Consider the following 22,000-nt stretch of genomic DNA (forward strand, 5'->3'; position numbering starts at 1 on the left):
TGTGATCTCAGCATTATTATGATAGCTCTGTCTTATAATGGGATGGGATGAGGGGAAGTGTCTGAATTTTCAAAGTACTTCTCTGTTTATCTTGCTTTTCAGTTAAAATGTCTTACCCCTTGACATAGACGCATGTGTTTCAGAAAATAAAGTGCTTAATTCCACATATGGCTTTTTATTTTTAAGTGAAATAATCTTGCCTTGTCTTTTTGCTCTCTGCTTTGCTCTCCTCTCTCATCTTTTCTCTTCTCTGAAGCCCCTCTCCTTTATAAGTTAATTCAATAAAACAAAAGGGATTTTTAAACAAAAGACGTAGAAAATATTTTTTATACCTTAGTAGTCTAGGAACCATGAAGTGAGAAAAGAAGAGGGACAAACAAAGTCAATTTAAGTCAATCAGTGTTTAGAATGTTCTGTGGGCATTAGAAAGATTTAATAGGTGGAATGAGAAGAATGTCTAAATTCTCTCAGTAAATTCTTTCTCCTCTTGTTCACATTCTAGATTTCACCAAATACTGTTTTTCTCCTGTGTTCCTGGCAAAGGCCTTTTTTATTTTTTAAGATTTTATTTATTGATTCATAAGAGAGACAAAGGCAGAAACATAGGCAGAGGGAGAAGCAGGCTCCCTATTGGGAGCCTGATGCAGAACTTGATCCCAGGACCCCAAGATCACAACATCAGCCAAAGGCAGTTGCTCAGTCCCTGAGCCACCCAGGTGTCCCAGCAAAGGCATTCTTTTTGTGTGTGTGCTCAAAGTTATACTCCCCAACATGTAGTTACTCATTCAACAAATATTGATTCCTTGCATGACATCATTCTGGTCATTGGAGATAGATTGCTAAGCTAAAACCACAAACTTTTGCTATCATTATGCTTTAAACTGGGAAAGATGCAGCCATTAATCACAAAATCAAGCTGGTATCTTTATAATTATAATTTAAAATGAGTGTTTGAACAGAGAAGGACAAGGACAAGGCTCTCCTACTAAAAGGAAACTTACTGGGCTGGGAAGTTTAGTCAAGATTTCTTTGAAAATGTTTTGCTTAACACAGAAGCCAGAGAATGAATAGGAATTAATAAGACTGAGGGTATAGTAGGTGTTCGTTAGGCAAGATGCAGAGAAATTTTGCGTCCCTGGAGAACAGAGGGGAGAGTGTGATGAAAGAGGGATCTGGAGAGGTGGATAATCTAGGGGGTCTTATATGAGCCACTGGTGAGGATTCTAGAAAAATGAAACAGTATTGATAAATTTTATGCTGTGGTATCTCATTGTGGTTTTGATTTGTATTTCCCTGATGCTCAGTGATGTGGAACATTTTTTCATGTGTCTGTTGGCCATTTGTATGTCATCTTTGGAGAAATGTCTGTTCATGTCTTCTGCCCATCTCTTGATGGGATTATTTGTTCTTTGGGTGTTGAGTTTGATAAGTCCTTTATAGATTTTGGATATTAGGCCTTTATCTGATAAGACATTTGCAAATATCTTCTCCCATTCTATTGGTTGTCTTTTAGTTTTGTTGATTGTTTCCCTTGCTGTATAAAACTTTTTATCTTGATGAAGTCCCAATAGTTCATTTTTGCCTTTGTTTTCCTTGCCTTTGGAGACATGTCTAGCAAGAAGTTGCTTTGGCCAGGGTCAAAGAAGTTGCTGCCTGTGTTCTCCTCTAGAATTCTGATGGATTCCTGTCTCACATTTAGGTCTTTCATCCATTTTTGAATCTATTTTTATGTGACGTGGGTGGAACTAGAGGGTATTATACTAAGTGAAATAAGTCAATCAGAGAAAGATAATTATCGTATGATTTCACTCATAATAAGTGGAATTTAAGAAACAAAATAAGGGAGCATATGGGAAGTGAGGGGAAAAAAAACAAGATGAAATCAGAGAGGGAGAGAAACCATAAGATACTCTTAATCATAGGAAACAAACTGAGGGTTGCTGGAGGAGTGGGAGTGGGGGGATGAGGTAACTGAGTGATGGGCATTAAGAAGAGCATGGGATGTAATGAGCACTGGGTGTTATATAGGACTGATGAATCACTGAACTGTACCTCTGAAACTAATAATACAGTATATATTAATTAATTGAATTTAAATAAAAATAAAATGCATGATCCCAAGGAAAAGAAATTAAGCTGTGATGTAATGTCATAAATCAGTTTTGCATTTCCAAAAACTGAGCATAGTGTTAGATTGAAAGGAAGCAAGACCATACATGGAGAGGCTAGGAAAGATCTTAAATTGTATGGGATTTTGTTTCTGCAAGATACAAAGGTACTTTTTGATCATTTTAGAAGTCATCTGCCTTCTCTCAGAATAGACGGAAGTTTGGTTTAGCTCTCAGTGGAAGAACTTTATCCCAGAAGCAGAAACAGACTTTATCAGAAGCAGTTCTATAGAAAAACATCAGCAATTCAGAGACAGAAATGGCTAACTTTTCATTGTCCAAAAGGAAGCTAAAGAAAGGAGAATATAATCAGGACCTCCCCTAGAATGGACATAGACTTTAGGGTGATATTAGAGCTCATTGGGTGGCTATTACCATAGCTCTTCAGATAAAGTATTTCCTGATTGATGAACCGACATGTGGGCAATGAGGTAGCTAGTTCAGAAACTATGGACTTGGTAGGTCATCTTTCAATTCCAGCTCCCCTTCCAATGCAATCCATTCATGAAACACCTGGAGCTTGCACTCAGGATCCAGATAGCAAAGGAGGAAATGTACCTGAACATTCTGAATCAGAATAAAGGAATAAATTGTTCCATACCTGCAATATCATACACAGTGTACACATGTAATGGTGGACTGTATCTTCAATACTTTAGCATGTTTTTAAAGAGAACTTGAGACTTTTATATAATGTAAATTATTCATTGAATAATGTAAATTGATGCATACTTTGTTGATATTTTTAATAAATTAACATAAAAATGTATCAAATCATGATTATTTCCTAAGTTTTAGATAGAATTATATTGGCTAATATAGTAAAAATTGATCAAATTTATTAATCATTTAGAATATTTCAATGTTTCTCTTTTTTCTGGATTTGAGAGATTTTGATTTTATGCTGGCCTGTGCTGAAAAGTGATGGGTTCTCTAAATTTATGGTATCTATCTATCTGTCTATCATCTTCCTTCTTTCCTCCTGCCCTCAATCTGTACGTAGATGGATGCTCACTGAGTTTTGGGCAATCTATAATATTATAACATCTACTCATAAGTTAACTGTTTTATCTACCATTTATGATTCCTTATCATTTTACTGATAAGCTGACAAAGCTGGAAATTTTTATTTCTTCTCATTTAATATGAGTACAGTTTTACTCTGTAAACAATTATAGTTATGTAAAGTATATATACACCTATGATTTATAGCTGTATATAACTACATACATATATATAGTTATATACACACACACATACATTGTACTTTCCTTAATATATTTTTTCCCTAATTTATACCTATATATATTAGGGAAAGTATACTGTTGAGTAGTGGTTTTGACTTTGAAATCACATAAACCTGATTTAAAATCCTGGCTCTACCATTTATTTGTTTCTTAAGTGTAAGGAAATTAGTTGGCCTTTCTTTCTCTTTTTTTTTAAGATTTTATTTATTTATTCATAAGAGACACAGAGAGAGGCAGAGACATAGGCAGTGGGAGAAGCAGACTCCCTCTGGGGAGCCTGAGGCCGAACTCGATCCCAGGAAACTGGGATCATGACCTGAGCCGAAGGCAGACACTCAACCACTGAGCTGCGCTGTTGCCCTAGTTGGCCCTTCTTTAGTAGCCTCAGTTTCCTTGACTGTAAATGAGAATAAAAATGCTTATCTCACAGGTGTATTATAAGAATTGAGAATGATAATACGGGTAATTATTATTAGAGTTTCTGACACATACTAAATACACAGGATTTTTTTTTTAGTAATATAAGTGACATGATATAATTTAAAATATCGACTGCTGTGGATAATGATACCATTTTTTTTCAAAGGCAAATGATAGCACACAAAGAGTAACCTTCAAAGTCAATATGCATAAACTCTTCTTGTTTTTTCCAAGTACCATCCCTGTTACCATTGACAAATTACTTACCTCTATGTTTTCTCATTTCCTTACGTTAAAAAAAGTGACTTTAACAATGCAAACTTTGCAAGTCCGATGTGAGGATTCAGTGCAATATGTATGTGTGTGTTTGTGTGTGTATGGTTTCTGTCTGAATACCATACATGTACTAGGATTTTATCTTCAGTATCATGATCACATTCTAATTCATATATTCAGGTTTTCACAACTTGTTAATATTTGTAATTAGCAGTGTGATTTAGTTTGCTGACAACTTAGGAAAACATAATGACAAAGTTTAAAATAGTGAAATGATTCTCTTCTTTTGCCGTTTGATAAAGTTTTTGACAGTTTGCCACCCATGCGCTATCAGGAGACCATGAGTACCATCCTGACATGGATCCAGCAGTCAGAAACCAAACTCTCTATACCTCAGGTTACTGTCACTGAATATGACATCATGGAACAGAGACTCGGAGAGCTACAGGTCTGTGACTATTTGAATGTCTTAAACAATATAGTGCAGATCTCATCTATGAAACAGTCACATTGGTATAACCTACAAATAATAAAAATAAAATAATCATGGCAAGTATGATGGTTTACTTATTGGAAAAATGAAGATAAGATTTTAAAAACATAATATTTTATGGATTTGTGTCTTCCCTCCGTAAGACAAAAACTCTTTTTTGAAAACAATGACATGATCTGTGTATGAAGTATATTCTTTCTCATTTAGTATGTATTTTTAGACACATTGACTTTATTATGAAAGCTGTGGTTTATATTTCCCCCTTTGCTTGCTAATTTATAACTCCTTTCACTTTTCCAAACACAAAGTGGTAAAATCTGTGCAGCTATAAAATAAATTTTAGACATTAGCCTTATGTAATATCATAATTAATTTTTAAGTTCTATTAACTACAATTTAGAGGCCTTATATCAAGTAATAGAAAATACTAATATGGGAAATAAATAATTTGTAAGAGATTTCAGAATATTTTTCCTACTAATTCTGAAAAGCCTGTGTTTTATATCTAATCACATTTTATTTTTTTAGTCAGAAAGCATTCATTAACTATATTTAGGAGCTGAGATATGTCTACATTTTGAGGATTAAGAAAAAAATTAAAATTTAACTTTTATATGAAGAGTTCTTTGCAAGAATTAAATATTTAAGAAAGTAATTTTTAGAACTATTTTTTCAAAGAAATCTTTACTTAAACATCTTTCAGTATATATATTGACCTAAATACACTGACTGCTCTATTATCCTACCCAGCAACATATAACAGTTTGATCCTTTTTTCTTTATGTTGCTTTTAATATTTGGAATGATTCCAAAATTTACTTTGAAGATCATATGACTTAATAGAACTATAAACTTCAAAAGATACAAAGATATAGCAACTAGAGGAATAGATTAAGTATACACAAAATGGTGTATAGATGAGTGGAAGAGTATCCTTCTGAAAAAACATTGAAGAGAAAAATCACTTATAAATATTATTAGGAAATTAAATAGCTGGAAAATTGTAGTTAGAACTTTGTGTCAGATGTTACACCCAAACAAAATACCACATATATTAAAATTTTAAAAAACATTTTAGTAAGCACACATTTTAAAGAAATTTTTAAGTAAATTATTTAAAGACATAATAGAGATGCACACAAGTCATTGGACACAATTGCAAACTTTGTAAAAATACCAGACAGTTTAAAAGAAAAATTAGGCCAAGGGAAAAAAAAATTGAGTAAGGGAGAAAGTCATTAATAAGGAAATCACAAAGAGAGACATAAACAACCATTAAACCAATGAAAAATTGTAACTCAAATTGTAAAGGATGAAGTACAAATGTATAAAATGAACTACCATTTTTCAGATCTAAGTTGCAAAAAATAAGATATAGTAAGTAGTCTGACAGCAATGAACTACCTTCTCACTTTCTGGTGGAAATGTAAATGCAATTAAAATTTTGCTGAGGCAGCTTTACAGTACTTCCTAATAAGATACAAAATAATTAATTGTATTGTACACATGAATACTATTTTCACGATATTTACATCTTAGGCAGTAATCAGAATACACTAAAAATATAAAAATAGATGGAGATAGACAGATGGGTAGATCATAAACATAATTTACAGGAGTAGAAAACTAGAAGTTAATTTGTCAAGCTAATAATGGGAAATGGTTAAATGAACCAGAGAAGCCATTAAAATTTATGTTTTTGAAAAATACTTAATGATGTGGGAAAAGGCTCACAAAAAAGGCCTAGCTCATAATGTAGTTATATGTGTGCTAGATATTATCTAAATAATAAATCAAGTTTATTGAAGTAATATTAAAGCAAAATGAAAAAAAAACTAATATAGCACAAAATAGGTATAAAATGTTCTACAACTACAAAAGTTATGTATTTGGAATATTTGGGGGATGTTACAGATCAGATTGTAAAAGAAGAAATGATTGTGTATGTGTGTATTATATACATATTCTAGTTTTTAGTTCTAGAAATACTGGGATTTTACGTAAAATCATATGTATTAGTGGGTATTTTTTTTCCATGGTTTATCTTGAGCCTTTATTACTTTATAACCAGAAAGTAACAATGAGTGGAGAAACCCTAAAAATAGACATTCTGTTATAAGCAATTGCATAAGTTACACAGGACAATTGTAAAACCAACTTTAGAAATTGTCCCCAAAATTATTCTAGAGTTTCACTATAACTGTAAAAAAAGTCTTGTAAAAAATATGAAACTTTAGTTAATTGACATTCATAGGCCATCCATGTGATAACTTACTCAGTTTTGTCATCCCACGTATCTATATGATTTAGTTATGTTTTTACCTAGAGAGGGTTAGAAGTTGTCTTCCTAAAGCCTCAATGTAATTAAATTAAGCTCCCTAACTATATTATAGATCTAGTAATTAATATCCAGATACGATGCAATAAAATTAGATGTGCTACAACTCTGGTTCATTTAGAGATACAGTTCGGGATATATTTGACATTGTTTATAAAAACTGGCATAGATTTTTAAATAAAATATTACTGTGCAAATTACTCTTAGGGTAAACAGTGAAATTTAAATTACTACTAGTTTTTCTGTAACTGATGGACCATCATCTTTTTTTTTTAAATGTTTGAATCACATAGCTTTCCCTGTAAATACACATAAGTGGAACTGCAATAGAACTCATTATTATTCATCAGTTAGTATACATGTACTTCTATCTTTTTTTTTTTTAATTTTGAGGCTTTACAAAGCTCTCTGCAAGAGCAACAAAATGGCCTAAACTATCTCAGCACCACTGTGAAAGAGATGTCAAAGAAAGCACCACTCTCTGATATTAGTCGGAAATATCAATCAGAATTTGAAGAGATTGAGGGACGTTGGAAGAAGCTGTCTTCCCAGCTGGTTGAACATTGTCAAAAGTTGGAGGAGCAAATGGCTAAACTTCGAAAAATTCAGGTAATTCAAATTGGCCTTTTTGTTTTAATTTTTTTCTTTGCTTGTTTCTCCCCTAATGATGTGTTATAAAATTTAAAGGCAAATAGAAATTTAACCTCCATAGTTCTTCAAAGTCAGTGATAATATTGAAAGACACACATTTTTCTTAAATGAGTATATTTTGCCTATTTCTTTTAAGAAAATAATAGGAGTTCCTATTTGTAGATTCCCTTGAGAATTATTTTTTTTTGCCACCAATACTGACAGGACTTAAATATATTTTTTAGCGTAAATAATTTTCAAAAACAGCCTTTCCTTTAGGCTGGTTATCCTTTAAAATATAGGTATCTCTTAGCTTAAGAATAGATGAAAAGGTATATATCATGTAATATAGTCATATCATTTTACCCATATATTTTACTTATATTTGTATATATAAATTTGACCTCATTTCCTTCCACAGACCAGCACCTACTGACTTAATTTGTTTCAATAATGTCACCATGTTCCTAATCACCCAAGGTGAAAACTGTAAACCAACAATTACATTCTAGACCAAAGTCTAAAATGTTTAGTGATATAGGTAATACTTCTCTTATGGGGCAAATTAGACTATTAATGCTCAGAGGAATCTTTGACAGCATCGTGGCATGATGGAAAACATTGGAACAAGATGCTTATGAGTTTAAGTCCTAGTGCAGCTATTAGTTGTTTGTTTTTACTTTTACAAACCAAAAGAATGAGCAGTCCTAGAACATTCTGTAAAGCACAACATAACATATAAACGTGTGCACACATGCATGCATGCATGCTCACACATACAAACACAGCTTTATCAGTATCAGTGGTAAAAGAGGGTCTAAGTACATGGTCCTTGCCAACAAGGAGCCCACATCCTAGTGAAGGGAAAAGGTGTGTTAGTTCCGTATTGCTGTTGTAATGAGTCACTGCAAATTTAGTAGCTTAAAATGGCACAAATTTATTATCTTGTCAGATAATAAATGGAGGTCAGAAGTCCAAAATCAGCCTCAGTGGGCTAAAATCAAGGTGTAGGCAGGGCTGTGTCTTTTCTGGAGGCTTTTGCAGAAAATCCATTTCCTGGTCATTGCATAATAGCCTCTCTCTCTAGCTCTCCCCTTCCTGACCCCGTCTTAATATGGACCCTGCAATTACATTGTGCCTGGCTAGACAACCCACAATGATCTCCCCATTTCCAAATATTTCATCTCATCTGCAGAGTATTTTTTGGCATGTAAAGGAACATTTTCACAGGTTCCAGGAATGACACATGAACATCTTGGGGAGGTCATGATTCAGCCAACACAGGCAGTAAATGAAACATTTTATTTTCATGTCTGGTATGGTAAATATTACGGCAACAGACAGAAAAGAATTCCAACATGACCTGAGCAAAGGGGTCATGGAATGTTCTTGGAACAAATAGAATTTAGTCAGCTGATAGGGAGAGAAGATAGCTGACAAAATGAAGCCCTATGTCCACTTAGCCAGAAGAGGTTCAGTACTGGTAAGACAAAAATATGTATTAATGATACATATGTCTAGAAAAGTGATCTAGGATTAGACAATGAATGGTCCTGGATGCCATGCTTTGGAATGTAGATTACAACCTAATGGTGATGGAGTTAAAAATAATAATTTGGGACTGTTACTGTTACTTTAAAGGGGGAAAGATAGAAAAAGATATGATAATATTTGTATTTTCAAAACATCACAGTGATAAGAAGGAGGAGGAGGGGAGAAAAATACTGATACTCATGTGGAGAATGGATTAGTGCAGGGAAAGATTGAGGCAGACACCAGAAAGAGCTAATACAGTAATCAAGGAGCCAATAATAAGATTAACTAGGATAGTAACGTGATGGAAGGCATGCAAAACCAGACTCAAGAGATATCGGCAAGATGATGATGCAAGTCTGAAGTTCTTAGATTTAGTCAAATACTTTTAAAAAGCATTATTATTAATCATATTGAAGGAAAAGCTTCTGTGAAGCACATATTTTCAATAGAAATTTAATTAAGAAGGGAGAAAATAGCACATCTGGGCAGCATATTTGAATTGTGTGGGAAATAAAGGAGCTCGAAAATCATACATTTGAAAAGTAGCCAAAAAAAGCAGTTGGGCAGGGGCAATATATTATGAAAGAATAATGAGAGGTTCTTGGCTATTTACAAATGATAAAAGATGGCATTTTTCACCTGATCATTACTTCAGCCTGGCCAGGTAAATAAGAAATTAAAATCAGAAGTTTTCTCTTTAAAGATGACAAAAATCTTGTGTTTTGAAAAGTTCCCAACTGGAGGGACTATTTAAACTGTCAACTGTAGAAAACAATTTGTGGAAGTTCAGGTTTAGGGAGGCTATAAAGACACCATTACATTGAGTTTATTGTTCATAGTTTGTTTTATGTACTGTAAGGGCACATTGTTAGTATTATCATGAGTTGTTTTGTAACTTAAAATTTCTCTAGAGGGGGATATGATTTAATGTTCTCAAGAGTAACATCATAAAACCACATTTGGTAGTAATTTTTTATTTTTAACAATAGCAGACTTCATACAGCAGTGCTCATACTGTAGACCATAAAAAATGCAGTCTTAGTAAAAATATTCTTTTCCTGAAGAGCTACTTAGAGACATCCTTCAAACACAGGAATGGTTCCTTGGCCTATGTTCATAAATATCACTATGATGAATTGCGTGAAGGCAAATCAGCACTCCAATGCTTAAAATGGGTCTCTGATTCTAGAATCACATAAAAACTCTGAAGAAATGGATCACTGAAGTCGATGTTTTCCTGAAGGAGGAATGGCCTGCCCTCGGGGATTCAGAAATTCTGAAAAGACAGCTGAAACAGTGCAGGGTAAGTTTATTCTATTACCCCTATCATGCAAAGACTTTTATATGGAAGTTACTATTTGGTTTTGTCAGTGGTCCTTAGCCAGTGTGATTTTGCTCCCCTGGGGGATATTTAGCAACCTCTAGAGACATTTATGTCACAACTTGGAGTGGGGCAGATGCTACCAGTGTGTAGTGGATAGAGGTCAGGAATGCTCTATACATCTTACAATGTACAGAACAGCCCCTCTCAACAAAAGTTAGCCAGTCTAAAATGATGGTAGTGCAAACATTTAAAGACTAGGTTAAATAAATGAAGAACAGAAGAACATTATCTTTTACTCAACACTCATAAGATTATTTTACTATAAAATACAGTTTAATTTAAAGGCAAAGAATCCTTTTGAGCTATTTGTTATATTTTATTGCAGATTATTAGCCATACTATGTTGCTCTGCCCATGCATATTGCACTGTACATAATGTAACACAATACAGATTTTTTGAAATAATATTCATTATACCATTGTCATGCAGTGGAAAGAAAGCAGTCTAGCTCTTTAAAGAATTTTCTTTGCAAATACAAGCTATTAAAAAAATAAGAAAACAAACCCAGCTTACAAATAACCTTCACACCCATCATGCTATAAACAATTGCTGCAATATCTTGCATTTGGAAACCAAAATCATTTCAAAAATAGTAATGTAGAAAGCCCATCATTTTCACACATTTTTCTAACAAGGAATATTAAATTTATTTCTTTTTGTGTCTGATCTAAGTAGAATAGAGACAATTCCCTACTTCATTCACACCAGAAAAACCACTGAACAATTTTTGCAAGGTTGAGACATAAATATGTATATATCCATAGGTGAGTGTGTACTAGATTTTAAATTCTTAAAATCTTTAAAGAATTAAAGATTTTAAATTATGTGTAATGTCAAGAGTCCTGATTATATGTTTCCTATGTATGTCGCATTTCTAGTATATTGTGGTAATGTTTGCAGTGAGCCGAAATTGAATTATTTCCTTAGCTTTTAGTCAATGACATTCAGACCATCCAGCCTAGTCTCAACAGTGTCAATGAAGGGGCTCAGAAGATTAAGAATGAAGCAGAACCAGAGTTTGCTGGCAGACTTGAGACAGAGCTCCGAGAACTTAACACCCAGTGGGATTACATGTGCCGCCAGGTATGTACAGCCTCTTTTGCTGTGCCTTGTCTCCATTTAATTAAGCAAAATTTTCTTAAGGTCCCCCTTTACCACAGCCCTTTTTGAGAGTTTAATCTCGGAGTATACTGACACTTTAAAGCATGGTGAGTTCAAACTAGCCTTTGTCTACCATAAAAAACACTTTTATAGCAGATATTTTAAATAGTACCTATTCATCTTACTGAGATCCTAAAACGACCTCCTTGAAGGCTGAGCATACGGAATGGTAATATTCTATTCTTAGATGTAATTTTCATTATATATTTTCTCCAGCACATAACTTTATAATAGTAATTGGGTTAGGAGAACATATTTTACACCTGTACACTGAGTACAGAAATAAGATGAATGACTCATCTATGTGTATGTACAAATATGATAAATAATTGTCACTTCTGATGATTAAGATAGGCATGTTTGGCTTCTCCATTGCATTTACTTCAGTAAATGAGATAAGGTTGGAAAATAGTTAAGAAAAGCTTATTGGGGGAAATCAACACAAAAATTCTACAATCTCATCGGAGTTTCTCGTTTTCATGCAGCAGAATGTTCTACCGGCATTTATTTTCAATTTCAAGATTACATTATGGAAAAGTAAATATTATATACACAAGTAGTGTATATCTAATACTTGTTCAAAAGATGAAATTTTGCCCTAAAGCAGTGGTTATTGTTCAATATACCAGTACCTTTTTTGAAGTTAATGAGAGGTTTCATCTTATGTGTATTAGAGTCAGTCAGTCTTTTGTTATTTCTAAGTAACCTTTCAAAGTTGAAAGGAAATCATGCCACAAGGCAAAAATTAAATTTGAAAAGGGAAAGAATTTAGAAAAGTAAAAGGCAAGGCAAGTCACCCAGCTAATACTGTCACTGGCAAATGTTCTATTAAGTCACAGACGAGATAGCCCTGGGTCAGCTAGCTTGCATTCTTCTCTGGAGCAAGCCAGTACTAGAAGGAATGTTTAGGAAAAAAATATTACTTAGGTAATAGATTATACGATTTGTGTTTTCCTGGAAGGCCAGTATGAAAGGTATTTGTTGAATGTTTCTAACAGATGGATGGAAGGAATAACACTTTAGAGCCTTTAGAGCAAGAGGGAAAAAACAACAGCAAGAAAGATAAGTAAAGTCACCAGTATTACTGAGACCCCGAGGTTTTTACATTTTGGAGAAGTATAATTTTTGAAATATCTCTGGTCTTAAAATGTCCTTGTTTAAGACCTTATGTCTGCTATAAAATATACCACAGATTTGTCGTTTAAGAGGAGTATTGTAAACACATTAGCCTGCTGCATAACAAAAATTCCATAGATCACATCCATATTTTCATCCCATCCTGGTATATTTTGCTTCTGTCTGGTTCTTCTTGGAATATCACACTGTGTAACACTCTGACCTTATTGCCAAATGACCCATACTTCTTTTTTTTTTTTTTTTTTTTTTTAATTTTTATTTATTTATGATAGTCACAGAGAGAGAAAGAGAGAGAGGCAGAGACATAGGCAGAGGGAGAAGCAGGCTCCATGCACCGGGAGCCTGATGTGGGATTCGATCCCGGGTCTCCAGGATCGCGCCCTGGGCCAAAGGCAGGCGCCAAACCACTGCGCCACCCAGGGATCCCCCCATACTTCTTTAGGAAGGTATCATGCACTGAAGAGAAGTAAGACCATACAGTAAAAGCAAGGAAGCCAAGTTTTGGTATTGGGCACAATTCAGGGCTCCAGATAGAACTGGAAACAGATAGTAAATCTATGCATTACAGAAATGGCTACACTCAAAATGGGGTGTGATGTTCTTTCTTGGGTTAAAATTAACTCATTTGTTTTTAGATGCCAGACTCTGGAAAAAAAACCATAAATAATTAGAGACAGAATTATCCAAATGCCTGATATACCGGGTGATATATTTGAGATCCCATGATTTGATTTTGTAGGTATAAAATGGTTGATATTTTACAGTCTACAGTTTTTGTATCCAAATTTAAAAAAAAATCAAGATTTTTAGTTATTTCTAAAATAAACAATAATCATTATTAAAATACTCACAAATTAGTGAACCACACCAAAAGAAGGAAGGGATAGATGGAAGGAGTTTCATAATTATACATATCTTTACATTATTGTGTTTTATAGTTATTAAGGAAACTAATCATATGCATGAAAATACATAATTTATTTAGAGACACATTTTTACTATTTATTTGTTACTTATAGAATATTTACTTCAGTATGTATTATTAAACATTTTGTAACAGATGTAAATGGGGAAGAGAATAAACATAATAAATATCTATCTTCGTGGAGGGTATAGTTTAGTAGAGAAGATGGGAAGTAAATGTGTTAGTGTAATATCACACAAATGTCTAATTTTAATGTTCACAAATGCTCTGAAGTAAGCAATCAGAATGCTCTGAATGGGACTAAAGGAGGAGAGAAACTGCTTTTTCTTGGGTAGTCGGTAGAGCCTTTTCTGAAAAGGTGGAATTGAAGTTGATGCCTGATTAGTATGAAGAACCTGGCACTTGGTCATGGGGACAAGGGAATGTCTGGGTACGGAATGAAGTGGGAGAAATGACCGAAGTGGGAGAGAAGAGTGAGCATATAGGAGGAACAGAAGGGAAGCCTCTAAGTGGAGCAGCATGAGCCAGGAGAAACCTGGTGGGAAATAAGTCATGAACTGTCTCATAAGGTGCAGTGAGGATCGGGTATGCACTTGTCAAGTGCCCTGAGAAACGATTAGGCTTTTAGATAGAGAAGCGGTATCATCTAAAGTGATGGTTCAAAACTTTGCTCTGTATTCCTGTTGTATATCTTTCTGTTGTCTGATTGCTGAGGCTAGGACTTCCAGTACTATGTTGAATAGCAGTGGTGAGAGTGGACATCCCTGTCTTGTTCCTGATCTTAGGGGAAAGGCTCCCAGTGCTTCCCCATTGGGAATGATATTTGCTGTGGGCTTTTCGTAGATGGCTTTTAAGATGCTGAGGACTGTTCCCTCTATCCCTACACTCTGAAGAGTTTTGATCAGGAATGGATGCTGTATTTTGTCAAATGCTTTCTCTGCATCTAATGAGAGGATCATATGGTTCTTGGTTTTTCTCTTGCTGATATGATGAATCACATTGATTGTTTTACGAGTGTTGAACCAGCCTTGTGTCCCAGGAATAAATCCTACTTGGTCATGGTGAATAATTTTCTTAATGTATTGTTGGATCCTATTGGCTAGTATCTTATTGAGAATTTTTGCATTCATGTTCATCAGGGATATTGGTCTGTAATTCTCCTTTTTGGTGAGGTCTTTGGTTTTGGAATTAAGGTGATGCTGGCCTCATAGAACGAATTTGGAAGTACTCCATCTCTTTCTATCTTTCCAAACAGCTTTAGTAGAATAAGTATGGTTTCTTTTTTAAACGTTTGATAGAATTCCCCTGGGAAGCCATCTGGCCCTGGATTTTGTGTCTTGGGAGGTTTTTGATGACTGCTTCAATTTCCTCCCTGGTTATTGGCCTGTTCAGGTTTTCTATTTCTTCCTGTTCCAGTTTTGGTAGTTTGTGGCTTTCCAGAAATGCATCCATTTCTTCTAGATTGCCTAATTTATTGGCATATAGCTGTTCATAATATGTTTTTAAAATCGTTTGTATTTCCTTGCTGTTGGTAGTGATCTCTCCTTTCTCATTCATGATTTTATTAATTTGAGTCTCCTCTCTCTTCTTTTTAATAAGGCTGGCTAATGGTTTATCTATCTTATTAATTCTTTCCAAGAACCAACTCCTGGTTTTGTTGATCTGTTCCACAGTTCTTCTGGTCTCGATTTCGTTGAGTTCTGCTCGAATCTTTATTAACTCTCTTCTTCTGCTGGGTGTAGGATCTATTTGCTGTTTTTTCTCTAGCTCCTTTATGTGTAACGTTAGCTTTTGTATTTGAGTTTTTTTTTATTTTGTATTTGAGTTCTTTCCAGTTTTTGAATGGATGCTTGTATTGCGATGTATTTCCCCTTTACGACTGCTTTTGCTGCATCCCAAAGATTTTGAACGGTTGTATCTTCATTCTCATTAGTTTCCATGAATTTGTTTTTAATTTATTCCTGTTGTATGAAGAATAGCCTGAAGGGGGCACAAGGGACATAGGGATTGCAGTTGTCCAGGTAGGAAGTAATACTGGCAAAGAACAGGGGGGACATTAGTAGAGATTGAGAGACAGGAAGAAATTTGAAATATATAATCCTCTTGTGACATTTATGTTTGGTTCACTGTCCAAACCTCTCCCAGTATTTGTCCAGGTTCTTCCATAGAGATGGAGGTGATTTCAATACTTGTTGCTCTGTTTCTCATTACCATTTATCTCTATTTATTTGTATTTTCCCATTATATATAGTAATTAGCATGTGGAAGGCATATGCTGTTCTGGGCAAACTGGACCAAAATTCTTGTGTGACTCAAAGTTTGTTGAAACTCTGTCCTCCAGAGTCTGTCTCCAGCAAGCTTACTTCACTCAGTGTGCTCAAGATGATGTTTATATAACATGGTCTTATTTTTTTTTCTTATTTTTGCCTAGTAGGCAAATTCTTCCTTGTTATATTTCTTATCAGGGCTTCTACACTCAAACCCATCTTTGACTATTATTCCTTTTCTAACATGACACACTACATTCTTCATTTAATCAGATCCTGTTAGAAATGACATATTTGCTGGTAAAGAGTGCCTGCTTCCAGTCCAGAGGCTGAGAGAAGGAGAAATCAAAGTGTATTCAGAGCTCCCTGTTTTAAGCAACAGTGTTGGCCACAGTGCCTTTAACTAATGAAAGAAAGACTGGGGGCTAAGGAAGGAGCAAAATACTTCCATTTTGATCATGTTTACTTTGGAGAAGTCGACAATCAGAAATGTATCTGGAATTCAAGTGGGATACTTGAAGTGGGCATACAAACTATGTACACAAACATAAAGATCTCATTCATATTAAGGTAAACTCCTATTTCACAATGAAAAGATTGTCCAGACCCACTTCCCTGAAATGCTTGGCTAATAAAATTTAAAACTCTTACAGATGAAGAGGCTTTCTCATGGATAGAGAGTCAAACACAGTGTGTAAGACTAGGAACTCCGGAAACATATTGCCTTGATTTAAATCTTGCCCCCACCATAAACTACTTCTGAGATCCTGGAAAAGCTGCTTATTCACTCTGTGCTTCAGTTTCCAGGTCTTTATAATGTGAGAGTATTAACACCTGCTTTATAAGAATTTTATGATCAAATGGGTTAATCATTTATTTATTTATTTTATTTGAGAGAGAGAGAGAGAAAGTGTGGAGGAGAGAGGGGCAGAGGGTAGGGAAAGAGAGTCCTCAAGCAGACTCCCAGCTGAGCACAGAGCCTGACTTGGGGCTCAGTCTCATGACCCTGAGATCATGACCTGCACCAAAGTCAAGAGTCAGATGCTCAACTGAGTGAGTGAGCCACCTGGTTGCCTGAAGTGAGTTAGTCTTTGTAAAATGTGTAGACTAGTACCTAAGACAGGGTAACCACTATGTACATGCTTGGTAAATAAAATAAATGTGTATGGGATACCTGGGTGGCTCAGTGGTTGAGCATCTGCCTTTGGCTCAGGTCATGATCCTTGGGTCCAGGGATTGAGTCTCACATCAGGCTCCTTGTGAGGAGCCTGCTTCTCCCTCTGCCTATGTCTCTACCTCTCTCTGTGTGTCTCTCATGTATAAATAAATAAAATCTTTAAAAATGGATATGAAATAGACATAAGCTTGCATGTGTAAAATTATAAAATGTGTGTCATTTCTAGATAAATAGTGCATAATTATATATATATATTTTTAATTTTTATTTATTTATGATAGAGAGAGAGAGAGAGAGAGAATATATAATAGTTACCAAGAAACACTGGACCTAGAGATTTAGAAGGATATTATTCAGGTAACTTGCAAATCATTGTCATTTTCTCACTCAGCAAAACTTTTGGGTAAAATCATCCACAGATCTCTGGGTCCTTCTTCCTTATTTCTTGAGTATTTTAATAGCTTACTGTCATTCTTGTCATAATTCTTGGGGATTTCAATATCTTTGCAGATGATGCTTCTAGTTCCTGAGCCGTCAGTTCCTCAATAGCCCCTGCAACAATTTTATCTTCCACTCTACCTCAGCTACCCATTTCCAGCCTGTTAACCTTGCCATTGTCATTACCATTACTATTGAACATCCTCCTACCTCTTGAATCAAAAATACTTTTCTTTCCTCTACTGGATCATTTCTATCAGTAGGGAGTTATGCTGTAATATCTCCTGTTATTAAAAAATCCACTTGGGGTACCTGGCTGGCTCAGTCAGTGGAACATATGACTCTTGACCTCGGGGTTGTGAGTTTGAGCCCCACGTTGGGTGTAGAGATTACTTAAAAATAAAATCTTAAGAAAATACTCCTTTTGCCTCACAATCCCTCCTCTCCTCTCACTTCTCCATTTCTGTTTCCATTTACAGAAACTTTCTTTTCTTTTTTTTTTTTTTTTAATTTTTATTTATTTATGATAGTCACAGAGAGAGAGAGGCAGAGACACAGGCAGAGGGAGAAGCAGGCTCCATGCACCGGGAGCCTGATGTGGGATTCGATCCCGGGTCTCCAGGATCGCGCCCTGGGCCAAAGGCAGGCGCCAAACTGCTGCGCCACCCAGGGATCCCAGAAACTTTCTTTTCATACCACTCATCCCATTCACTCTTGAATGCTCCCTAATTGATTTTTCATCCTCATCACTACACTGAAATGGTTTTTGTCATGGTCACCAGTGAATTTGCATCATTAAATTCATTACTTAGTCTTTGTCTTCATTTGATTGGCTCCTCTATCATCACTTTCTCTTGGTTCTCTCTTAGTCTGCCTTCAGTTTCCATGACCATTCTTAATACCTTTGATGGTTCTTTTGCCTTGACCTCTAAACTTGGAATCACTCCAGGGCTCCTTCTTTGGACTTCTCTTCCTTATCACTACTCACTCCATTCGTAAACTCTTTCAGCCTTGTGGCTTTAAATGTCGTCTCTAAGTTGTTGCTTTCACAATTTTGTTGCAATCTGAATGTTTTCTTGAATCCTGGATCTGCATATCCATCTCCCGACTCAGTGCCTCCATACTGATGAATAGACAGATTAAATCTAGCATGCCCTCCAGATTCCTTACATAGTCTTCAGTCTCCTACCCTAATAGTCTTCCTGAAACAACAAATGGCACCTCCATCTTTCCATTTATCCCAGTCATAACCTTTGACTCAAGTCTTCTTGTCTCTTTATGCCTTTGTGGGAGTTGTGCAATCCAGCACCATATGCCTAGGTACTTGGGAGGAATCTCACCCACTTACAAATCTAGTAATTGTTATACAGACCTCAGTCCTGTCTGTTCACCCTGCAGTAGTCCATAAACTAGCTCCAGCTCCTTTCAGCCATGGTCTGATAGCCCCTAGAGAACACTGACTTAGACAATCACCCATGGAAAACAGAGCCTTGTGGAAGTCCAAGAGCCCAGTGGAGAAGTTATAATGCACTGTCGGAACAAAAACACTTAAAGCTGGATGCATTGGAGAGGGTAAAGGGAAAGGTTTGACTTTACTTGCATCCCTCCTCCCCCAAGGCAGCATAGGTCTTTGCCAAGACAGCCCTTCTCAGAACCATGATTTCTCCCTTGTGGAAAGGTAAGACTACGTGAGTGAGTGTCCAGCTTCCCCAGCTATGTGGATGTTATTAAAGAGGCATATTTTTCTCTCCTCCATCCATGGTACTGAGCTGTGAGTTACACTACAGAGGGGTAGTGAGCAGCTGGAAGAACAGTGACCAGGGCTGGGAATTGTATTAAAAGTACACATACCATACTAATATCACTGATTCCATCAGGAGGTCTGCCAACCAGCTGCTGGGGTCACTCTGACTGGTGATTTCCCCCAACTTCAACAGCACTCCCAGTGCCTTACAAGACGTATATACACACGCATCCCAGTACTGTGGCTGACTCTCTGTGCATACTCTGGATGGTGACAACGGCCAGCTTTTGTAGGAAGCTAATGAGCATCCACACAAGGTTGTTGTAAATCTGTAGGCCTTGGAGAGACCACAAACCTGAGCACTTAGCACCATTCTCTGGAAAACAAAAGGGAGGCTGTGAATCCCTGGTCTGGGGTTTTGCAGGATAGAGAAGCCATATAAGCTTAAGAATTCTGCCACAAGAGGGAGCTAGTATGTGAAACAGTCCTATTTGTAGGTCTTAGCCTCAGAATCCCTAGCAAGGCTGACAGAAGGCATTTATCTTCTGAAGGCAGATAGTAAAGACTGGAGGAGATGACTTTTACTGTGAATGCAAAGATAATGTTGCCAGACTTTAAGGAACATGGAGAATCAAGGAATCATGCTACTACCAAAGGATCATAATAATTTTTCGAGTAACCAACCTCAAGGACATGGAGATCTGCAGCTCATCTGAAAAGAGTTCAGAATAGTTGTTCTAAGGAAACTCAGTGAGCTGTAGGAAAACAAGGACTATTCAGTTAAATTAGGAAAATAATACATGAACAAAATGAGAAATTTTTTAAAAATATAAATCATAAAAACAAATCTGAGAGCTGAAGAATACAATGAAAGGAATGGAAAATGTAATAAAGAGCATTAATAGTAGAATGGATCAAGTGGAAGAAAAAAATCTATGAAGTAGAAAACAGGACTTTTGAAATTGTCTGGTCAGAGGAGAATGGGGAAAAAGTGAATAAACCTATGTGCCCTTCTCTCTTTCAAGAGGAGTTATTTGTGAATTATTAGAGTCCCAGAAGGAGAAGAGAGGAATAAGGGGACAGAAAGCTTATTTATGGAAATAATGGCTGCAAACTTCTCAAATCTGGAGAGACATGTGACTATCCAAATTCATGAGGCTTGTAAGTCACCATAAAAATTCAGCTCTGAAACATCTTCCCCAAAAGCCACTAAAAATAAAATAGCCATTTATTTTATCAGCAAAATGAGTTTATTTTCAAAGAAGAGAGGGGATGCAATTCAGGGTAATTAAACTATGGCAAACCACAGGCAAGTCTGAAAAGACATAAGTAAGGTCAGCTTTTATTAGGTTTTAGGGTGAAATTGGGGAAGGCTGTTTTGAGCAAAAGTTTATTGGAGGAGGATAAGAGTTTAGTTTAAGGATGTGGCAATTTCTCATCGGCTGCAGGCATTGGTTAGCACATTGTTCCTGGAGTAAGAAGAGTGTTTCCTTCTTCTTGCTGGTTATGTAAGCTGCAAGGAATGGTACATGTGTGACAACTCCCCCTTCAGGGCTTCCTGACTCCATTTTAAATGAGGCTTCCTCTACTCATTTTCACACTTTTGCCTACAAGAGAACCTTATAATGCTTTTATTGGATTTCTCAGCAAAAACCTTACATGCCAGGAGAGAGTGGGAATATATATCTAAAGTGTTGAAAGAAAAATGCTAACCAAGAATACACAATCTGGCAAAGTAGTCTTTCAAAAATGAAGGAGAGAGAAAGTTTTTTATAGAGACATAAAAGCTGAGGGAGTTCATTGCCATAGACCTACCTTAGAAGAAATATTGAAAGGAGTTCAAACTGAAATTAATGGATCTTAATTAGTGACAAGAAAACATGAAAATTTATTACATACTGTATACGCTACATTAATAGAATGAAGATAAAAAGCATATCTCAGTAGATGCAAAAAAGCATTTGACAAATTTGACAGTTTGACATCCTTTCCTGATAAATACTTAATAAATTCCATACAAAAGGAACACCCCTGAACATAATAGAAACCATATATGATAAGTTTACAGCCAATATCATACTTAGTAGTGAAAAGCAGAAAACTTTTCCTCTAAGATCAGGAACAAGACAAGGGTACCCACCTTCACCACTCCTATTTAAATTAGTACTGTAAATTCTAGTGAAAGCAATTAGGAAAGAAAAAGAAATAAAGGCATCCAAATTAGTAAGGAAGCAATGAAATTGTCTGTTTGCAGATGTTGTGTTCTTATATATAGAAAATCCTGAAGACTCCACCAAAAAAATTATAATAAACATTTTCAGTAAAGTTGCAGTATATAAGTAGACAAATTATGAAAAGAGCCCAAGTGTCCATCTACTGATAAATGGAGAGAGAAGATGGAATACATATACAATGGAATATTAGTTATCAAAAGGAATAAAATCTCAGCATTTGCAATGACATGGATGGAACTAGAGTGTAGTATGCTAAGTGAAACAAGTCAGAGAAAGACAAATACCACATGAATTCACTCATGTGGAATTTAAGAAACCAACCAACCAACCAAACAAACAAAAACCAAACAGATGGAACAACTGGGTAGCTCAGTCATTAAGTGTTCAACTCCTGATTTCAGCTCAGGTCATGATCTCAGGATTG

The 22,000-nt window shown here is 35.6% G+C and overlaps 1 protein-coding gene across 15 annotated transcripts in view; it reads left to right on the forward strand.

Moving 5' to 3' along the window:
* The window catches only part of DMD (dystrophin), a 2,162,139-nt gene that overhangs the window by 828,117 nt on the left and 1,312,022 nt on the right, over positions 1–22,000 (forward strand). For all 15 annotated transcript variants that reach the window (XM_077887780.1, XM_077887782.1, XM_077887777.1 and 12 more), the window contains 4 exons: positions 4,414–4,559; positions 7,336–7,551; positions 10,298–10,411; positions 11,421–11,576. In XM_077887780.1, the coding sequence (XP_077743906.1) occupies positions 4,414–4,559; positions 7,336–7,551; positions 10,298–10,411; positions 11,421–11,576 (632 nt within the window). The remainder of the gene's footprint in view (positions 1–4,413; positions 4,560–7,335; positions 7,552–10,297; positions 10,412–11,420; positions 11,577–22,000) is intronic.

Source organism: Canis aureus, chromosome X (assembly GCF_053574225.1).
Source record: "Canis aureus isolate CA01 chromosome X, VMU_Caureus_v.1.0, whole genome shotgun sequence".
Classification (NCBI taxonomy): Eukaryota; Metazoa; Chordata; class Mammalia; order Carnivora; family Canidae; genus Canis; species Canis aureus.